The 21178-nt window shown below is 50.0% G+C and overlaps 2 protein-coding genes and 1 pseudogene across 5 annotated transcripts; 1 reads left to right on the top strand and 2 right to left on the bottom strand.

Annotated features, from left to right (window-relative positions):
* The first annotated feature begins 41 nt into the window (after positions 1-41).
* Positions 42-6129, top strand: ckbb (creatine kinase, brain b). Its single transcript, XM_086060658.1, has 8 exons — positions 42-192; positions 2259-2459; positions 2685-2839; positions 4002-4134; positions 4218-4389; positions 4467-4590; positions 4893-5082; positions 5680-6129. Exons 2-8 carry the CDS (start codon positions 2267-2269, stop codon positions 5856-5858), a joined length of 1146 nt encoding a protein of 381 aa, XP_085916784.1. The 5' UTR covers positions 42-192; positions 2259-2266; the 3' UTR covers positions 5859-6129.
* Positions 6130-6348: 219 nt separating this feature from the next.
* LOC147158983 (tumor necrosis factor alpha-induced protein 2-like) lies at positions 6349-9477 on the bottom strand (annotated as a pseudogene).
* Positions 9478-10385: 908 nt separating this feature from the next.
* On the bottom strand, positions 10386-20937 carry cep170bb (centrosomal protein 170Bb). Of its 4 annotated transcripts, XM_086061379.1 has the most exons (19): positions 20795-20937; positions 20383-20507; positions 20215-20304; positions 20060-20138; positions 19209-19267; positions 18676-18775; positions 18472-18603; positions 17868-18347; positions 16834-17699; positions 16604-16762; positions 16431-16521; positions 14701-16317; positions 14046-14265; positions 13757-13910; positions 13333-13431; positions 12939-13018; positions 12755-12848; positions 12636-12687; positions 10388-10988 (listed from the first exon to the last, which is right to left on the bottom strand). In XM_086061379.1, the coding sequence occupies exons 2-19, from the start codon at positions 20485-20487 to the stop codon at positions 10849-10851; spliced, it is 4617 nt and encodes a 1538-aa protein (XP_085917505.1). In that variant the 5' UTR covers positions 20488-20507; positions 20795-20937; the 3' UTR covers positions 10388-10848. The 4 variants fall into 4 exon arrangements, with proteins under 4 accessions (XP_085917504.1, XP_085917505.1, XP_085917506.1 ...); XM_086061378.1 differs by having other exon boundaries at positions 10386-10988; positions 12755-13018; XM_086061381.1 differs by lacking the exon at positions 13333-13431 and having other exon boundaries at positions 10389-10988.
* Between the last annotated feature and the right edge of the window lie 241 nt (positions 20938-21178).

Raw genomic sequence — 21178 nt, 5'->3', positions numbered from 1 at the left:
CACGTGACAGAAGCGAGAAGCAGCTTACCGTCCAATGGAATGAATGGACCGCAAATAGGAGCCAATGGGCTGCGAGGGGCGGATATAAATAGGTGGACGCGCTCTAATCCGCCGCCGCCGCAGCAGCAGAACCGAACCGGACCGGACGAGTTTCCTTATCGCACCGCATCGCTCCACCGGAACTGACCGCAGGTAAGGACTAAACATCCTCACCATCTTCCAAACATCTCATCAGTGCTGTCAAACAAACAAAAAACCCTCATGTGTACACGATGTACCCCCCGTCCTCACCCCCCCCCCCCCCGCCCCATCTCCCCCCGTGTCACCCCCGTCAAGTTACGTCACCACGGGTGGGGGGGCGGCCAGAACAAAGAGCCGCTGTTTACGCTTCTTTTCTGCCATTTCCTGTTGATTTCTTTGCCCTTATTTTCATTCTCCCTCGACGCGCATTGAGATGGGGCGCGCGCGCGCGCAGGTGCTGCGCAGTCAGCGCAACTGCGCGCTTCGGACGCGCGCATCGCCGCTAATCGTCTTTGCGCGCACGCACTTTTGGTAACATTGCGTGACGTGTCCGGCTGCACGTGAGAAGGTCAGAGTTGAAGGTGAACAAGGTGAGGGGGGAGAGGCCCGCACGGATGCTCGCGCGCACGCACGCGCGCGCGCGCTGCTGCTGCGTCACTGCGCATTTAAGCTCAGCTCGCCGTGACCTTCAGCTCACACGCAAGCGATCAATCAATTGGGGGATCGATCAAGGAGGACAGCAGGTCCACTGCAAGCGAAATGGGACTTAGGGCCTCGATTTCGGTCAATCCTATTAATGATTGATCGTTGAATTTGCCCTTGACTGATGAAGAGGAGAATAAATTCGGCTACATTTCCAACATTCATAAAGCACGAAGAATGAATATAATATTGACGAGAAGAATTGATGTGAAACAATTCAAGTTATGCATTAAGAAAGTCATAATAATACAAGAAAAATAAACATAAAATAGTTATTATGATGGAAGAATACAAGGTTTTAAGCAATAAAGTCGAAATAGTACAAGAAAAAAGCAAAAAATATATTCAAGACAAAAGATGGAATACTAGAAGATTTTTTTTTAAAGAGAAAAAAACATTTGTCATGTATCAAAATATATTTAAAAAAAGTCAAAAGTCAAAATGTTTTAAGGAAAAATTGCACCTAAGTAATGTGTCAAACTGTCACTTAAAATGTTTTGCATGTAAAAAATATTTAAATGATTTAAAAAAAAAGTACACAAATTGTACCAAAATAAAAGGTTAAAACCAAACACTTCTTAAAGAGGAAATACAAACGTCTTGAATTTCAAAGAGAAATACAACTGAAACTACTCGGGCAGTGATTCATTTGTGGACCACTAGAGGGAGCAAAACTTATCAAGGACTACTAAAAGTCATAAAAACTACTCAGAATACGTTGCTGCATTTACAGTAAGCGTCCTATGCTTCTTTTGTGTGTGTGTGTGTGGGGGGGGGGGGATGGGGTTACGGGTTAAAAAAAAAGACTGCAATGCGCAAAAAAAAAGACTAATTATTAGTTATCTAAATGTCAAGCAAATAAATAAGGTACAAAAACAGGGTGACAAAAATGTAATAAAAAACAAACAAAAAAAACAATAGGGCTGCAGCTAACAAGTATTTGAGTAATAATTTATTCCATTGATTATATTTTTTGATTAATCAATAAATTGGTTTAAAATATTTTTTATGTCCATCGCTTTTTTTCTTTATTATGTGAAAGTGACAGTAAAGAAAATGCACAAACATAAATTGATGATGATTAACTTTGTCGATCGTTAATTTATGATTTTCAAAATAAAAGTAGATGATGGATTCAACACAACGATAAATCAATAATGAATTACCTGAAAAAAAGTGACACAAAATGATCTCAATAAACAATTACTAAATTGAAGGCTTTGAAAATGTACGTTTGCAAAAAATCCAAACTTTCCCTGCTCTTCCCAACTCAAAGCAGGAATCGAACCCGCACCGTCTACATGAATAGCAGCAGCTTGCGCCGCAAAAAAAAATCATTTTATGTTTCAGTACTTTGTGCGTTCAATACTACACAAATAATAATGAAATACTACTCCAGGTTCTGTGACTGTTGATTGTTCCCAGATGCCCCCTAGTGGTTGAGCGGCAGGTGCTCAGTTGGCCTGTCCCTGGGCCAGCTCGGGTGTGACGCGTGTCGGTGTGTGTGTGTGTGTGTGTGTGTGTGTGTTCAGCAGCAGTCGCCATGCCTTTCGGGAACACGCACAACAAGATGAAGATGAACTACTCATCCGAGCAGGAGTATCCCGACCTGAGCCAGCACAACAACCACATGGCCAAGGTTCTGACGCCCGAAATGTACGCCCAACTGCGGGAGAAGGAGACGCCCAGCGGCTTCACGCTGGACGACCTCATCCAGACCGGCGTGGACAATCCAGGTAAACGCCGGCCCCTCCCTAGGCCCTGCCCCCAAAACCCAAATGAACTCGCTTGACTCAACTCAAACAGTTGGGCCGATTAGAAACTTTAATTGGATCCGCGGCTTTCTCGCCGCTTTCTGCCTCTTAATTGGACTCCAACTGATCTACCTGGAAATAAGTCCTTTGGCGATCTGAATTGGCCAACAACTGTATTCAACAACAAGAATGATTTTGGGTACTCAGGTCATCCGTTCATCATGACGGTGGGCTGCGTGGCGGGAGACGAGGAGACCTACGAGGTGTTCCGGGACCTCATGGACCCCATCATCGAAGACCGCCACGGGGGCTACAAACCCGATGACAAGCACAAGACCGACCTGGACCCGGAGAACCTGCAGGTAACCCACCGCTAAAGTAAACAACAACACAAATGAAACAAACAACAGGGCTATTCCAGACGCGGGTTCGACACACGTGTAGTCGAAACCTAAGCTCTTTGTGGACTTCCTCTCAGATGGAAAACTGAAGATCCAGCTGATTAGTTCAATCAAGTTTGAACGACAACATCAATGGAGCTCAAATATGTTGCTTCATCGTGGCAACGGGTTCAAATGTCGAGTTACTCCCTCAACAGGTTACGGGTGTGGTGACGGTCATACCAAATATAACCGAAAAGTCAAGCACATAAAAACAACAAGCAATTGTCAAGTCCAGAAGTTCCTATTGCATCCTCAAACCCAGTCCACGGTTGTGGTCGCACCACCACACACCTTCAGCCAGGCCTGAGAGGGCCAGAATTTTACACCAGAGCAACCACATCGACGGATTCCAGTTTTCAAACTCACAACTCGTGCCCAGGGAGGGCCGGATGCAGTCCGGGTCCCGCCCTGTTCTCCACATCCGCTAAGCACATAGCTAAGTTTAATCATTATTCACAAATATGTTTAAAATACTGTCAAAAAGCGCTTGTTGCAACATGGCCCTGGTTGATCTCTTATACTCTGCTGCCACCTGCTGGCCGTTTTTGTAATAACTACCATTGCTTCAAGTATTCGCTTTAGTTGAGAGGCTGAATCAAAGCCTTCTGTATGCTCTAGCATAAAAAAAAAAAAACATAATACACGTATAAATACGTCTTTGGGAGCATGGTAATATATAAAATTGAAAGTTTTTATAAGTTTTTTGGGAGCAAATGAGTTAAAGAAGGCTCTGGACTAGAGTAAAAACGACGTTTCTTTGAGTCCAACAGGATTCCGAGCAGTTGGAGTCTCCACTGGTTGCAGACACTTTTTTTCCGGGACGTATCCTGGAACTCGTCAGGCTGCCAGAAATGAGCTCGAAATTCAAATATATTTGTTTTGCTGTTGTTGTTTTTAGACCTTTTGAAGACTTTTTTTAAGTCTCTGAGGTCTCTCAGACATCTCGGAGACATCGTATGGACTGCTGCGTTGCGGCAACGTCCCCAGCATACTCCAGCCAGGAGACCACTTGTTTCTCTCTTTAGTCTCTTATGTCTTGACTCGCATTCACTGAGGGTTGTGGTTCTTCGGCTCGTTTCAGGGCGGAGACGATTTGGATCCAAACTACGTTCTGAGCTCTCGGGTTCGGACCGGCCGGAGCATCCGCGGTTTCTGCTTGCCGCCTCACTGCAGCCGCGGAGAACGCCGCGCCATCGAGGACCTCTCCATCCAAAGTCTGAGATCACCTTCCTATGCGCCATCTGCAGCGCCCCCTGCTGGGCAAATAGCCATTTTGTGCTTGCGATGACTCTTGCAGGTCTGGACGTCTTGGACGGCGATTTGAAAGGTCACTACTACGCCCTGAAGAACATGTCCGAGGAGGAGCAGCAGCAGCTGATCGACGACCACTTCCTGTTCGACAAACCCGTCTCACCGCTGCTGCTGGCGTCCGGCATGGCTCGCGATTGGCCCGACGGTCGCGGCATCTGGTCAGAACGCGTCGAGACTTTTTCCCGCTCCTCTCAAAAGGTGTCGCCACCGCCTTGACGTTGACATGCGCTTGCAGGCACAATGACAACAAGACCTTCCTGGTGTGGGTCAACGAGGAAGACCACCTGCGTGTCATTAGCATGCAGAAAGGCGGCAACATGAGGGAAGTTTTCAACAGATTCTGCACCGGACTCACCAAGGTCAGTGACTCGAAAATGAAAACAAGAGTGATTCAAGTATGCTTATCTTTATCAGATGCTTGAATCATTTTTGATAATCTTCCATTAAACTGGCCAGAATTCTCAGGGAATACCAAACAATTTCCATTTATAAATTCCCAATCTGGGGTATGTCCAACATTGCCCAAATCAAATTCCCATGGAAATTTACCATAAACTTTCCAAACAAAATACAGCGACTGGGATCGACGTCAAAGTTGACTAATCGACTCGACCGTACGACTCCGAGAAACTCATGCGCCCGTCTCCGTTCCGTTGCCTAGATCGAGTCCCTGTTCAAGGACCGAGGTCACGAGTTCATGTGGAACGAGCACCTGGGCTACGTCCTTACTTGCCCGTCCAACCTGGGGACCGGCCTGCGTGCCGGCGTCCACGTCAAACTTCCCAACCTCAGCAAGCACGAGCTCTTCGGAGAAGTCCTCAAACGTCTCCGGCTGCAGAAGAGAGGCACAGGTAGGACCTCGGTCTGGGGAGTTTAGCTGAGGGCATCTTGAAAAGGAACCTTTGGCGGGGGGGGGACTTTGGGGGAGGAGGCCTTTTGTGCAGTCTGCTTAGCCTGAGGATCTTTGGTGGGGGAACTCGGCTGGGGTACCTTTTGGCGGGCGTACCTCTGCGGGGCCAACTCAGTGCGATAGTTTTGGTGGGTGAACTTCAGGGGGAAGGAACTCAGCTAGCAGACCTTTGATGGGAGGGGACCTTTGGTTGGGGAAGTCAACTTGAGGACCTTTGGCGAGGGGACTTTAGGGTGAGGGCCTCTGAAGGGACGTTGGACAGAACCTTTGGTGAGGGCACCTTGGCAGGGAGACCTTTGGTTGGGGAACTCAGCTAAGGGACCTTTTGGGGGATGACTTTGGTGGCAGGGACCTTTAGTGGGGGGACCTCGGCTGAAAGTCCTTTGGTGGGGGAACTTTGTTTTCGGGGGGAACTGTAAGGGGCCTTTGGAGAAAGGACCTTGGCAGGGGGAGTTTTGCTGAGGTCCTCACGTAGTGGGGACCTTTTTGGCTGCAGTACTCCTTGCCACCTCAAGCACACTTATGTGTTTTTTTTCAGGGGGTGTGGACACTGCAGCGGTGGGTGGAGTCTTTGACATCTCCAATGCAGATCGATTGGGTTTCTCCGAAGTGGAGCTGGTCCAGATGGTGGTGGACGGCGTCAACCTCCTGGTGGACATGGAGAAACGCCTGGAGGCCGGAGACGCCATCGATGACCTGATGCCCGAGCAGAAGTGAACCTTTCACCTCTGGCACCTCGCACCCCTCACGTAATCTTTCGCACCCGTAACCACACCGACCCGCCACCATTACCGCACTACTGACGCCACCCCTCCCCCACATAAAGAAGAACCTGTCTTACGGGATGTTAGTGAGCCACGTAGATGTCTGACACCTCCTCGATTTTCTAGTTCCTGTTTGGAGCAGCTGAAACATCCCATAATAATAATGATGAGGATAATAATAATAATAATGATGATGATGATAACAATAAAGTCTGTGAAACACCTCTAAGTCTTTATTACATACGCGCACACCCACAAACACTTTGCTCACTTAATAGACTGCATGAAGTGAAGTACCTTGAACGGACGGCGAAGTGCTTTTAAATCCCAACTCATAAATTCTGCATGATGCCTTCAATGCTTATAATAATAATAATAAAAAGCCATCTATCTATCACACACACATTTTGTGCTGTCAAAAAATCATCTTTGAAATTGGAAGCAGTCAAGTTGCATCAGTTCGAGTGGCTGTGGTTCTGACCCATTTGTCGCCTTTGAGCCTGGAGAAGAGCGCCGGCCTCTGATTGGTGGAGGTTAGTTCCTCCGACGTACCGCGCCTGACGGAGCGAACGTCAGCGGCCGAGATCTCCGACTTGAGGGCGAGCAGTGCCGATAGCACCGGGTCACTGAGGGCAAGACGCGCGCACGTTGTTTGTCGTCACGTTGTCACGGTAACCAGGTGTCGCACCGTCTAATTTGATTGACCAATGAGAAGAGGAGCACACCTGAAGTCTGGGAACTTCCTGGCGAAGGCGACCATTTCTTCCCGAATGCTTCCTGCTCGGCGCGGACGAATCATGTCGGCCACGTGGCGAAGCATCGGCCCGAAGCGCGACCGCTCGCCGCCGCCCTGACCGCAACCGCGTTGTCACGTCACACTTCCGAACTCCCAATCGACGCGACGGGTATCACGCGATAGGACGCGGTCTCACCGTCGCCACGTGGAAGAAGTCGTCCATCTTGCCGGCGTCCTCCGCCACCCGCTCGGCCGCCTGCTCCTCCTCGCCGCCGCTCTTCAGACGGCTCTTCGACATCCTCCTCACGTACGCCGACGCCAACTCCCGCTGGAACGTGCGCACCAAGCTCTGCGCCAACGCGCAAACACGCGGCGGACGGACGGATGACGCAGTCGGCAGACAAACGGACGGCGAACACAAAAAGGTGGGGGGGGGCGATACTGACGTGTCTGCAGGAAGCTTTGAGGTGACGCAGCCGAAGGCTGAATAGTTCCAACAAAGAATCCAGCAGCGAGTCCATGACAGGAAGTGAGCCGTCCAGCCAGCCGAGCGTCCACAGCTGCCTGTAATGTACCTGAGCACGTGCAAGTGTGCGCACATCTGTCCGCAGCAAACGTGAGGTCACTTTCCTACCTTGAGGTGTCCGTGGATGGGACGAGTAAAAGTGGAGTAGACAAACTCCCTCAGCGCATCCAAAATGGCCTCACAGCTTCCATTTTGAGGTCCTGCTTGACTTCCTGTTTGAATCCCCGGTCGACTTCCTGGTTGGCTCGCCAATTTACTTCTTGTTTGACTTCCTGGTTGGCTCGCCGATTCACTCCGCAATTGACTTCCTGTTTGACTCCCCGGTCGACTTGCTGATTGGCTCGCCAATTGACTCCCTGTTTGACCTCCTGGTTGACTTCTGACGTAATCTCTGTGGATGTCGCAAGTCATGTTCAGTTCATTCAGGCGTCCCCAATCCTGGTCCTCAAGGGGCGGAGTCCTGCAGGTTTGAGATGTTTCTGTCCTTCAACAAAGCTGATTCTAAAGATCAGGATCGTTATCAGGCTGACCAGCTGATGATATGAATCAGGTGTGTTGGAGGACAGAAACATCTCAAACCTGCAGAACTGCGGCCCTCAAGGACCAGGATTCTGGAAGCATGAGTTCATCGATCATGTCAAGTGTTGTGAGTTTCGCACGGGCGAATCCTGAGAATTCATCAACCACAAGTCAAAATGTTTACTGGCGGTCGCGGGATTACCTGAGTTGCTCTTCACAGGCCAGGTGAGCCTTCATCCACGCGGACGCGTGCTCATCCTTCCTCTGCGACAACTTCTCCAAACACTTCCTGTACCTGAAACACGCGCCCCCTTATCAGCGTGTTGCAACGTTTGTTGTCACGCATGTCAGCATCAGTCGTAGCGCACCCGAGGAGGAAGCTCTCCAGGTGACCTTTGACCCGGTGAGATTTGGTGTCGACATCGCCGACGAGGCAGCGCAAGTCTGCGAGAAATCCGTCCAGCACCTGAAACGACATCAAGGACGGTTACCACACGAATGCGTGAGACGCGCGTGGCAAGGGCGGCCGCCACCTGAATGACGTCGATGGCCAGCGGGCAGAAGAAGAAGTCATCCATGACTTCCGGCATGCTGGCGCCGGTCCAGTTTTCTTCTTCTCTCTGCAGGACTTTATGCAGCCACAGGGAAACCTGCGCCTGGTCAGGAAACGAAACGCTGACTCCGGGCTAATTGCCGTGTCTCACTGATGAGCTTTTGGGTCCTGACCTCCTTGTTGTTCATGTGCTGCTCCTCCAGCTGCCGTACCTGATCCTGCTGCAGCAGAGCACCCAGACACCCTGTCTTCAACTTCCCACGCAGTTCTTCATGCTGCAGGATTTCCCTGCACGTGTCAGGTTTATTATGAGCTGGAGGTTCTGAACGCCATGAAATGGCAACATTCTTACTGCGGGTAGAACGCGTTGACCCAGAAGAGCAGGTAGGCGGCATCGGCGGCTTCCAGCCCGCCTTAGATTATGCGGCTCAGTCGAGCCGAGAACGAACGCTGACACAAACCGGCGTAAATGTTGAGCACGTCCACGTCAAACCCGTAACACGGCCGCAGCACGCGCACGCACCGCAGCAGGTCCGCCTTCACGCGCTTGCCCACGCCGCACACCTGCGTGCGCACACATTGACAATCACGATAACCTTCTCGTCTGGGGCACAGGAAGTGATGTCACACCCTCACCTGCCTCTTGATGGGCGTGGAGAGCCCGCCGCCGGCCCCGCCCTGGTCTCGGTCCCGGGCGGCCTCCTCCAGCCTGGACTCCACCACGTTAGCAAGCAGTGCGTTGTGAGAGCCCAGACATTTGAGAGGTCGCCACCGTGGCCTGCTGCCACCCGCCCAGCGCCGGTCCAGTCTCTCCTGCAGCTGCATGGCAGCCGCAGCGCTCGTCAGACCGCTGCCAAGGTCATCCGAAGTAAAACTCTGCTGGACAACCGTCAGGACCCGCAGCTTTAGGACTTCCAGGTCTCGCTGAAGCTGGTCCACATCCTCCTCACTGGGCTGGGCCTGACTCAGGAGCTCCTCCTCTTGGACGGACAACTTCCTGCTGGTCTCCTCCAGGTTGTCCTCCATCTCTGACAGTTTCCTGTCGCTGTCCTCGGACTCTGCTTTCTCTGCGTCAAACGAAAACGTCTCTGTGGTTCTCTTGGGAACTTCTGCGACGCGTGTTCCTGTTCTCCAAGTTCACGTGCTGCCTGACCTGTTTTTTGTTCCTGCGGCCTGATGTTCTTCCGGAACCTTGATGGAAACTTCATCCACTTTCTGCTTTCTGGCTTGTCCTCCATGACAAAACTTCTTTCTCCTGAATATCTCGTTACATTGGTCATAAAAGGAATTCGCTTGTTGCCATTCAATTAGAAGTACAATTTATTATTTTGTACAAATTGAATTTAAACCCATAAGGGTTCTGAGGTCAGCAGACCCGGGTCAATTAGGGGAGCCCGGAGTTCAAAGCAAACATGGTGAATCAGCATTTAGCTGGTATGCTGCACACAAATGGAATAAGTTGCCAACAGAACTGAAGCGAGACCCGAGTAGAAATGCTTTTAAATCCAGTTTTTCCCTCTAACTTTGATTAAGGTCTACAAGTATAAACAATTTCTCCAAAATCTTGTTCTTGCGCCGTTTGCTCTCTCAGTCATTTTAGTCAACTACTTTTGCATTTGTGTACTTTGTTTTTAAAACTCCTTCAATCCCAGGGACATATTTGTATGTTTTATGAATAAAGTTGCCTTGCCGTGTAAATAGGACGCACACACGCACACACATTACTGGCGTCATGTCATGAAAGCTGCAACATAATGACGTCACATGATCAACTTTCAACTTACGCGAGGAGGCAGCGGCGTCTTCAAAGTGTTTCCTTCTCGGAAGCAAGCGTTCGGGAAAATGGATGCAAGTTTTTCCTTCAAACGTCTGGTGAGTGACAAAAGTCCCTTCAGGATTAAAGACAGCGGAGGGGAGGGGGTGGGGCCTACAGGTGGAGTCATGTAACTGAAACCTGAGCCTCAAAACCACAACAAAAACAACACGACACCGTTCGCAATGGGGCTCCCGACGCCCAAAACGCTTCAAGAACACACGCAAAACAGATGCGAACATAGTGAAAGTAAGAAAACACATTTCAAGCTGCCCAATTTGAGGAATTGGAATTTATGACTAACGCGTAACATCATCATCATCGTTTGGCGTCCATTTTGTTTACATGAAGACTTTGCACACGTTTGTTTTGTTTTGTTTCGCTTTTAATTGTAATCAATGACACTGAAGAACATTCATTTGATTTCATTTCATTCTGACGTCACAGCATTCAAGTCGCACATCAAGTAATTGCACCAATCGGCAGCCGGGGGGCGTGGCCTGATGGAAGCCCGACAACGAGCTTGCTAACAAAAGCGTGGCTGTCGCCGTAGCGACCGAGTGACGACGACAACATCGACACCAAATGAGGAAGCGTTTGTGTAACGAAAGCGTTTTTGTCAAATGATCGGTCACCACAACAGACACAATCGGCGGCGTACAGTACGTTGGCACGGCGTACTTCCACACACGGACACAGGGGGCGCCGTCTCACACTGGAGCTAATTGGCATATTCCTCTTGCTACTTTTGTATGAACGAGCATGTGCACACAATTAGGAACACGTTTCAGCATTTTCACAGCATGTGGTGCCGCGTTTTCTGGGCCACGCCGTTTTGTTTGCCGCCACCGGCGCCTTTCTTTTCCTTGGAAGAGGTCCGAGGACTTTGGTCGGCGGCCTGAAGAGTCCCGGCCGGATCCACCACCCAGTTGATGACTGCGGACACACACAGCGAGCAAACACTGCAAACTCCACTTGTCAAAATGGAATGAATGAAGACGAAAAAGCGCTTGAGCGTGAGACGGTGGACCTCAGGGCTCTGTCGCGGATCCGTGATCATTTTGATGTGAGGGCCGGCGCATGGACCTGCCAAGCCTTGGCAAAGGTCAAGTGTGTCATAAAATAGTCACCCCATCTATATCGTGCTTGATCATTCACAGCGTCACCAATTTTGAAATTCATGTTTAAAGATGTGGTCCCTCTATACTGTAGATTGTTTAATTCACTATTTTAATTCACCACACCCTAAGAGTTTTTAATTAAAAAAAAACTAGAAATATAAATAAACTTAGGTTTAAGAAATATTTCTCTAAAATGAATAATAAACTAAGAGTACATTACCATAATAAAATTTAAATAAATGAAAAGGAAAATTTAACATTTTTCATTACATTTTCAATGATAAAACATGAAAAACATCAGATAAATTTAACTAATTTCATGAAATTAAAAAGTTTTTGAAAACCTTTCTCAATAAAATCAAATAAATAAATGGATTTACCTCAAATTGGAGAGAAAAATATTATTTGAAAAAAATACACATAAAAAGTAAAAAAAAAAATTAACCTTTAATATTATTTAAAAAATGTAAATTTTCTTTGACAATTTTAACTTTAACCTCTAACCTTTTCCTCATTTTAATTTCACAAATTTAGTAAGGATGAGTGGTACAGATTTTTTTTTTTCTTGTTTTGATTTATTTCAATCTATTATCATTTCTACTTAGTTGAAAATATCCCACCAAAACGTTCAAGGACGAACGTGAGGATGTCATAACGAACGTGCAAGTGTCCAATCAGACGACTCAATACGGCTCAGAGTCTGTTTGTGGGATTGCAATGATGTGCTGCAAACTCAAAATTCAACTTCTATTCAAATTCAAACAAGCGAGTCCTCATGTTCTATTCCAGTCATTTTGAACGCTGCGTTCAAGGTCTTGAGTCCGAGTCAGAGAAGAGAGACTTCAGCCAACCACACATGCTTTTTTTTTTTTATTCTCCTGCCAGTGCTCCGGAACATTAAATCCGTCTCGAATAGTTTGCTCCTTCCATTTTTTTGGCACATTCATAACAACAGTGACGACACACTTGGCAAAAGTGTAATTGAAAAATTGCTAACTATTAGCACATCTTGATTTAATGCTGCAATTCAATTGATTGCGCTGCTCCTTCTGGTGTGCTCGCCTTAGCCACCAGGGGGCACTACATTCATTTGTGTCATTTAGACACAAATAAAGAAGAACAGACTTCTTCTTCTACTACTACTGTAAGTGAATTAGTTTGACGCTGTAATATTAGCGTGAGCATTGTTAGCATGTACACAGACTGTGACTATTGATGCTAACCATTAGCATGTCAATAGCGTTCTACATTGTTTGTTAGCATTAAGCTAAATTTACCTTTCAAAATGTACTATCGGTTCATTTTTCTCGTAAACTTCGGCTGGGAGTGGCCAAAAATAATTCAAGTCTCTCTTTTGATGAAGAGTTTACTAATTCGATCTAGTTGACTGCTCGTATCTCAAGTTGAAACAAATCAAAGCATTAAAAAAAAAAATTATATATATATATATGTATATATTTACCTTCCAACTGTCTTTGGACTCTTGTGAGTTCCGTGACGATGGACGAGATCTCCTGCAACACAATGAAAGCCAACATTGTCAAGTTTGTTCTTTTTTCTGCCCGCGAGTGCGCACGCCACCTGATTGGACGTCTTAAGGACCGCAATTTCGCCGTCCGCCTTGATCTTCTTGTCAATCTCCTCCCACACGCCTTCTTTGTTGTGGAACATTAGCCTGAACGCAAACGACAGCGCGCTTTTAGACTTTTTCGGAAAGGGGGAAAAAAAACCTCCAAAAAGCAAGCGGGCGGGTCGAACGTCTGACTTGAGTTTGGCGGCCAGCTGCTCCGTGTTGTCCCGGATGGCGTGCGACAGATGCCGCAGCGGGCTCAGCGGCTGCGTGTCCTGCAACGCCGCAGACGCCATCAACACACGACAACGAGGCGCGGCCACAGAAGCGGTCAAGTCAAATAAGGCAAAGCGAGCAGAAGAAAGCAAACCAAAGAGACTCAAATCAATCAAAATGAATGAAACCAAATCAAGTCAAGGAAACGTTGCATAATCCACATTTTCACTCCGCTGGAGTTGATTAGCAAATAGAATGACAGCACCGGACCATCTCGTCAATCAGTCCGTCCGTCCGCCAACCAATGAATCAATCGATCAGTGAATGGTAAGAAGAAAAGTAGGCGTGGCTTAAGAGGAATTAAAAACGCGACCTCGCCACAGTCGCACTCGGCCCGATTCATGTTTGCGTCCAGTCGGGAGCCGGGGAGGTTCCGGACGTTGCGCGTGTCGTCGGGGACCGGTTGGAGCAGCTGCAAACACAACACAAAGTGCACAACTACACAAACCTCAGCACTCTGCTTGCATGCGTCGCTGCTCCGTGCCTGCCGTTTCACACGCATGCTCATTTCTCGTAGCCTGTCGATGACGTTTTGCATTCTATGTTAGCCTGAAGCTAAGTTAGACAAATTGAGTTGCTATTTCAGAGGCTAAAAGAAAATGACGTGAAATTCTTTGGTGAGGAAAATCCTTGAAATTGCGACAAATGCTTCAGGACTGAGACCTTGACAAGCGAAGGGGGGCGGTATCGACTTCCTGAAACGCTCGGCGCCACGACACTTCATGTTTTGGGCTCACCTCCTCGCTGGCAGATACGGCGGAGGCTGACGCGTCCAGCGCGGAGCCGGGCGCGGCGGCGGCAGGAGAGGGGCCGGCACAGTCGCCGTCTCCGGCGACGTCGTGGATTTCTTTGGCCAAGATGGCCAAGTCTTGAGCCAAGTCGTGACTGAGCCTGCGGAGGACGAAAAGCACGTCAGGCCGACGTCTGGATTCCAACAAGCAAGACCAATCAATCACTCGAAAAACAGTTGGCCCAAAAAAATGGACGTTTTTTTTTTTTTCCCTAAATAGCCCCGCCCACCCGTACTTGGCAATCTCGGCACTGTGCGTGGACCAGTTCTGGTACGGGTCGCTCCGGTCCTCGTCCTCCTCCGTCTCAAGTGAGACGGATTTGGAGCGGCCGGCGGCCGTCCTGCTGCTCCGAGGAGTCTGGACGCAGCGTTTGGCTTTCGTAACGTTAGAGCCGCTTTTGTAGTCTTCGTCCGATGAAGAAGAAAAGTCGGAGTTTTTGTGCTTGGGATGGACACCTGGAAAGGTTGACAAAAATCATCTTTATTGATCGTTGTTTTCAGTGTGAACATTTCAAGGTTGTGTCTCTTGCAACATACATATGTTTTTTTTTTTTTAGAGATCCACAGGAAACCACAGGAGCGGGACTAAAAAGCCACATGTGGTTCCAGAGCCGCAGGTTGCAGACCCCCGCCCTAGCTGGTAATTCAAATTGTTGGCCTTCAACAAAAACTACAAAAATAAATAAGGACCAGGTGACGGCACGTAACTGGAAAAACTCCTAATTTGGGGCACTCGTAAGTTATGGCAGCACAACCGGATGTCTGTGGATACTTTAGTTGCACAAAGAAAAACTACTCAGACTAGATAGTTCAGTCTAAAACTACAAGGAGAAGGAAGGACCACAGCCAAAAACTGTGTTCCTCCTGGGTTGGGTCCGATGTGAAACTCACCACTGTTTGGATACTTGGCTCCGCTGGAGCGGGTGCGACTTAGCGTATTCTTGCCCGCAACGCCTCCCACTCTGCTCGCGGCCTGGCGGGTGTCGCTCACCGACGACTTCCTGGCAGTCGGGACCGAATCTACGTTCCGATTGGAGAAACCGGAGCGGCCAACGGAGGATGAGGTCTCATTGTCGCTGGGGGCCGTAAAAGAACCGGTCCTCTTCCTGGGCAGCGCCAGCATGTCCAGTCTGGACAGTTTCTTGGCCTCTGGCGCCGCTTTTGGCACCATAGCGGCATAGTCAGAACTTTGGGAGGCCCGGTCGGTCTCGGCGCCTTCGTTATCCGAAGCTTCTCCCAGGCGCGCTCGCCGCAACATGGAAGCTCGAGTGGGACGCGGCGCCGACAAGCTGTTGGAGCGAGTCAGGACCTGCGTCTTGCCGTTGTCCTCCTTTTGAAGCGAGATCACCTTTTTACTGCGGCTGGATGATGTTTGGGTGGTTTCTTGATCCGAAAATGTGGTTCCGGAAGCCTGCTGGCTCTCGGAGGCAAGATCCAAAGATCCGCGGCTGCCGGCGCTGCGGCGCATCTGAAAGCGCTTGGCCGCCTCCGCCTTGTTTGCAGGAGTGACGTTCGCCTGGTGTCGCCGTTTCTCTGAAAGTCGCTCGCGAGCCGAGAGCTGCCGGCCCTTCTGCTGACCGGAGGAGGTCTTCTCCTTTTGGAGACCGCCGTTGGGCCGTTTTTTGACAGTCGAAGTGACAGACATGTTTTTGCTGCTCACCTGGCTGACGGTGCTGGCCGTGTCCACGTCGGACTCTCCGGAAAGAGAATCGTCAACGTGGCTGGACGAGCCGCCTTTCTTGGCAGGGAACTTGCCGGCTACCTGGAGGAAGGGCTCCGCCTCCAGAAACTTTTCCGTCCTGTGTTCCAGGTCTCTGATGGACGGGTGACTGGAAATGTGGGGAAGCTTCTTGACTTGCTCATTTTGGCTAGGCCCGGTTTTGGTGAAACTCTCCTGCCGTACGAGGGACGAGGTGTCTTTCGTTGGGACGCAATCTTTGCTCGATGTTTGGAGGTTTGGTGCGGAGCTGTTTGGTTTCATGCCTCCCCTTCGTGGTTCCTGGCTGCCGAGATGTCGGATCAGGACGGTGGTCGGGGGAGTTTTGGTGTGGGAGTCCGGGCTCCTCTGAAACTGGGCCGAGAATCTAGCTGGCTCAGGTTTGGTTGGGTTTTTGGTTGGATCTTCAGAGCCGATGTAGAAAATGGTGGACTTTGTGGAACCTTTAGAAGGAGCCGAAGTTTTCAAAGCAGCTTGATGGTTCTTGGCTTGCTTTAAACTGGGTCCGTCTTCTGAGCGGCTGGCGTCACTCAGACTGTCTGGATCCAGTTCATCCTGGACAGACAGGCACTGTGCCGAGTCCTGTTGGTGTCGGGGAGAACGAGGAGCTCTGTCGGTACGCTCCTGGTCTTGGGAAGATTCGTGTCGTAGAAGAAGACTGGGTAGGGCACCGTCCAGTTTTTCGGGGGGAACCTGGGGCAGAAGCCTTCTTGTCCTGGAGCTGTGGCTGGACTCCGACTCTGAATGGTCGTAGCTGTGACCTTCAGTCGGATGGATTGGTTTGTGCGTGTCTACAAAAGGTGTCAAATATTCATTTCAGTCCATGTGTTACTTGATTTTTCTCAATTGGTGCTCATTGGTAGTACTTTTTTTTTCAAATCAAATCATGTCTAATGAAAAGTACCTTCTTGAGGTGGTGTGGAACCAGTCGCAGCAGAGCTGTCTGCTAGACTGGCCCAACGGGAAACCCACTTTGGTCCTTCTGGACCGAGAGCCTGAATGAACACAATGACATGAATGTTTTGATGTTATCTACACACTAATGTGCAGTACAGGTGATACTGTGCCGGGTTTTACCTGTGAGGGGATTGCTGCGCGAGCAGCCAGACCCAAGTCATGTAAAATCATGCAACAGCTCGTAACGTTAGCATGCTCATCCTGGCTTTCGTCTATCACAGGCCTCGGCGTTCCCGGGCTCAGCCCAGCGTACTCCGGAGAGTCCAAGACCCCGAAGACCTGCGGAAGATGTCGGCAAGTTTGTGAGTGACATTGGCGGCGGAGTTCGTCGGGACAAAAGACGAGGTCACCTGGTCGATCATGCTGCGAGCATCTTCCACTTCCTGGTCGTGAGCGTCCATGTCGATGGTGTAGGTGCCGGCCTCGCTCACGCTGTCGTCCTCCTCGTTCCTCAACAGCCTCTGGCACCCTTTGGGCTCTCCCCCAGGAAAGCTCAAGGGCGGCGGAGCGGGTCCCGAGGAAGGTGGAACAGTCACGGACGGGGCTGACGGTTCCGGCGGCGAAGGAGGTGACACCATTACCGGTGGTGCCGACATGGGGGGAGGTGAAATTTGCTCCCTGGAAGGAAAGGAGTCCGGACTAGAATCCTTGAAGAATTCTGCGGCAAACTCCTGAGCGAATTCTTGAGCCAGTTTGGACTTCTTCCCAACGCTCCCAAAAGGACGAACAAAGATCGCCGAAGTGGAACGAGAGGTCTCTGCGTCTGCCTGTTCCCGCTTCAGAGAACTCGATCTCTGAGGGACTCCGTGGCCACCGGGACCTTTGAGCGGCACCGTGACCTGCTGGGTCGCGGCCACGTGGCCGTGAACGGACGCCGGACGCTCGCCGCCTTTGCGGCGCTCCAGCTTGGTCTTGAGGGCGGAGTACGAGTCAGCGTGGGCGGGGTTATGAGTAAAGGACTGCGAACGCTTCTTACGAGGGTTGTCGTCAAAGAACTCGATGACAAAGGCCTGCTGGCTCAGGCGCTCGGGGGGGCCCGGCTTGGATGGGTCCGTGACGGGCGACCGGGCCCGAGGGGGGCGTTCCGGAGCAACGGGGGAGGCCGGGGACGTGGGCTCGGGTTGAGTCCAGGTTTCAGAATGCTGAGATTTACCCCCCCGTTCTTTGAGTGCCGGGTCCTCAGAGTCGCTTTGCGTTCCGTCGTCATGGTGATGACCTGCAAACAGGAAGCGCCATTGACCACTCACATGCTAATAAAAGCAGCATGATAGCGTTATCTCGCTAATTTGCAAATGCTGAACCATAAACAGGTGTGTTTGTTGTGTTTGTGTGTTTCAGCGTGTTGACTGGCTCTCGTGTGTGTGTGCGGAAGTGTGCTCGTCACCTTTCAGCGATTTGATGTTAATGGCGAGGTCGCTTTTGGTGCTGTAAACGTCATCGCAGGTGGGCCGCTTCCTCATCATGCTGACATCGCTGTGGACCAGCCAATCGGCCACTTTGCTCTGCGATGACATCACGTCTGCGGGCGTGGTCTTGGTAGGGGGCGGAGTCTTTCTGTGGCGGGAGGAGAACTTGGTCACGTGGTCTTTGATTTTGATTTTGCCCGGTGTGCAGTCGTCAAACTCGATGGTGAAGGAGGCGTGGCTCTGGACGGCGGGCGGGGTCTCGGTAGGAGCGGGGGGCGTGTCCTTGGTGGGGATCACTTGTAGCTCCGCCTCCACCGACTTGGGGAGTTGCAGGTCCTTGGTGGGAATCTCGAAGTAGCTGGCCTCGCGCTGGTATGCTGGGAATACGGTTTTCGTTTGGGGACTGGAAAGGCAATCGGGGAAATCCGGATCCACAGACGTAGCTTCTCTTGACGCTTCTGAGCAAAGACACAAAGTGAAGCAGAGGAGGGACTTTCTAGAACTGAACTGATGTAGTCAAAGTCACCTGGCTCTCGGACCGTGAGTTTGAGGCTAAAATCTAGAAGGTTTCTGAGGTTTTACCTGAGCGAGGGTGATCTCTGTGAGGGTCGTCTTTCTGAGGTTCATCTCTGCCATCCACTCGACTCCCACAATCCTCCTCACCCCACCAAGATGGCTGCCCGTACAGCGGAGTGGGCCGTGGAGCTGGAACCTCTGCGATCAAAAACCACAAATGGACACAGCACATCAAAATCCTGCAGTCCGTCAACTGGTTTGGTTACGTACCTTGCGCCAGACTCTTGTTACTGGTGTTCTTCTCCAGTTCTGCCTTCTTCCCCTGAGACGCCTTCAGGCTGATCTGCAATTGGCTGGTGTACTTCTCATGCTGCAACGACAGAGGGCGCTAATACGCAGTAGCGACTTTTCAATGACTTCTTTGCCAAGCTCATTGACGTCCCGTGGCTCAAGAATCAGTCGCAAAAGTGGCAAATCCAGGTCCAGAAAGTTAAAAACCCTGCCACAGTTTGGCTTTAGCTGCTGGTGCTAGCTAGCTAACTAGCTCCCTAGCAGGTAAACTAGCACCATGGGAGCTAGCTAGGGAACCAGCTAACTAGCACCTGAGGCTAAAAAGCCAAATTGTGGCAGGGTTTTTACTTTCTGGACCTGGATTTGCCACTTCTGGAGTCGTTAGTACTCTTTACCTATCCTCCACGTTCACAGGGACAGTGACGCCGTCTAAAAAACTGCGCGGCAGAGACGCTAGCTACTCGTCCACAGCGCCTCGTGATTCAAACACGCTAACATGAAAAAGCACCGACCTTCAGAGCCTCTTCGGGGACTTTGTGTTGACTCTTCTCAAGAACGTAGACGTGAGAATGTGCGTGCGGGTTAAGGAAAGAGAAAAAGAGAGTAACCAATGACTAGTGTACAAAAGGTTCGATATAGTCATGTCAAAAATGTGTAGATGAACATTTGAAACTAAAGCCACTACATTTGTTGAAGGAAAACAGCTTGTAAGTTCTTATATCAATATTGATGGAATTGTACTGGCAAAAAAACGGTGCTGTGAGGCTTTCCACGTTTTCTTATCGTCTGTTCATGTGACTTTTGGTGGCAGGAGTCATTCAAAGCAACAACAAAGTGAAGAAAACGACATCAGTTTTCCCACAGAACTTTCTCAACACACGCTGGCGAGATTTTGATTCACTGGTTGGACTGCCTCGCATTTGCACCCAAATTCTTTGCAGGGGGTTTCGGCACTGTGGCTGTCCTGCTCCAACCTGTCCTGTTCCCCCTTTAAACCCAAGACTTTCAAAAGTCAAGAGTTGCCGTTGTAGTTTAAATGTGCAAATCTTATTGGCTGTTAAATCTACTAAATATTTGGTAGATGTGCACCAATTAATAGATTCATCGACAACTATTTTGATCACGGATGAATTGTTCATAGACCTTGTTGACCTCAAAATTCTCCAAATTCTCTCGACTTCTGTAGTTACTCCATGAAAGCAGACTAGTTCTCATTGTGTGTTTTTTTAAAGACAAAATCTGCCCATTCTTTGGAAAACAAGGATCAAGATTTTCCACACTTGTTTGTCAGTAAGTGAATCCGAATCAATTCGTTTTTTTGAATTTACTGCTGCGTGAATTTGTGGCCGCAGCAAAAGGATATCGTATCCGAAGCGAAGGATGTCGGACACTTTCAGCGTCATGTAGGTCTGGTCGGGAATCCTCAGGTCGTTGACGAACGTCTGCAAGAAAGCCGCCGGCCGCCATGAGAAGTCAGCTGTGACGATGGCGGCGCTCCCGATAGAGGGAGACTCTCACCCCGTTCAAGCTGCCCAAGTCCTTGACCAGGTGCTGGTCCGTGGTGGCGTTGTAGTTGATAACGGCGTGCTGCTTGTCCACGCTGCGAGACTGCCACGGGGGAAACCGTCGTCGTGGTCAACATCGTCATCAGGTGTGGACAGGATGAGGTGGGGCGGTCTGACTCACCTGCAGCATCAGCTCGCAGTCCTCCCGGCCCACGAAGATCATCTCCCTGGGGAGGCGGTGGCGCGTGCCGGAGCTGCTCACCAGGAACCACGACGTCACGCTCATCTCGTCAGGCGCAAAGCATTCTGGGAGGTACAGCGTTATCGTTATCATCATCATCATCATCATCATCATCATCATCATCATCATCATCATCATCATCATCACCTTCGCCGAGCCCCACCCACAGGACACATGCGTGCCTCGTGAGACAACCTGGCGCAGTAGACGTCAAACTGACAGCGTCCGGCACGCACACTGATGAACAGCTGGTCTTAACCGAGCAGCTGAGCTGACAGTCAGGCCAGTCCTTCCCTCCCGAACCCCCCCCCCCCCCCTCCTCCACGCCCCGGCCCGGCCCAGCCGCTCTCACCTCGGCTCGACAGGATGCTGAGCGAGGACCTTCGTCTCCTTTTCCGGAACGGAAGCGCAAGTGTGTCGGTGGGAAGGCTGATGCTGCTGACGATGATGATGATGATGATGATGATGATGAAGACGCTGGCATCTGACGCACAAGACCGAGACCAGCAACAGAAACAGAACCAGAGCAGACGCCACCCGCCCGCTGCGTCAAGACGCAGCGTGTAAGCCACAAGCAGGAACAAACACTGCGAGGCCTTCACAATAAAACAAATCAGGTCTTCTCGTCTTGATTTGACAGAAGAAATGTGTCAAAAATGACCTCAGTAAATACCTACAAAAAGTTTGTTTTTTTGTGAAATAAATGCGCACTTCCTGCTTTCACATGTTGCAGATT

The sequence above is a fragment of the Leptonotus elevatus genome, chromosome 18, assembly GCF_054856555.1.
Source record: "Leptonotus elevatus isolate MCC_2025b chromosome 18, RoL_Lele_1.0, whole genome shotgun sequence".
NCBI lineage: Eukaryota > Metazoa > Chordata > Actinopteri > Syngnathiformes > Syngnathidae > Leptonotus > Leptonotus elevatus.
This window is presented reverse-complemented; position numbering and strand designations above follow the sequence as displayed.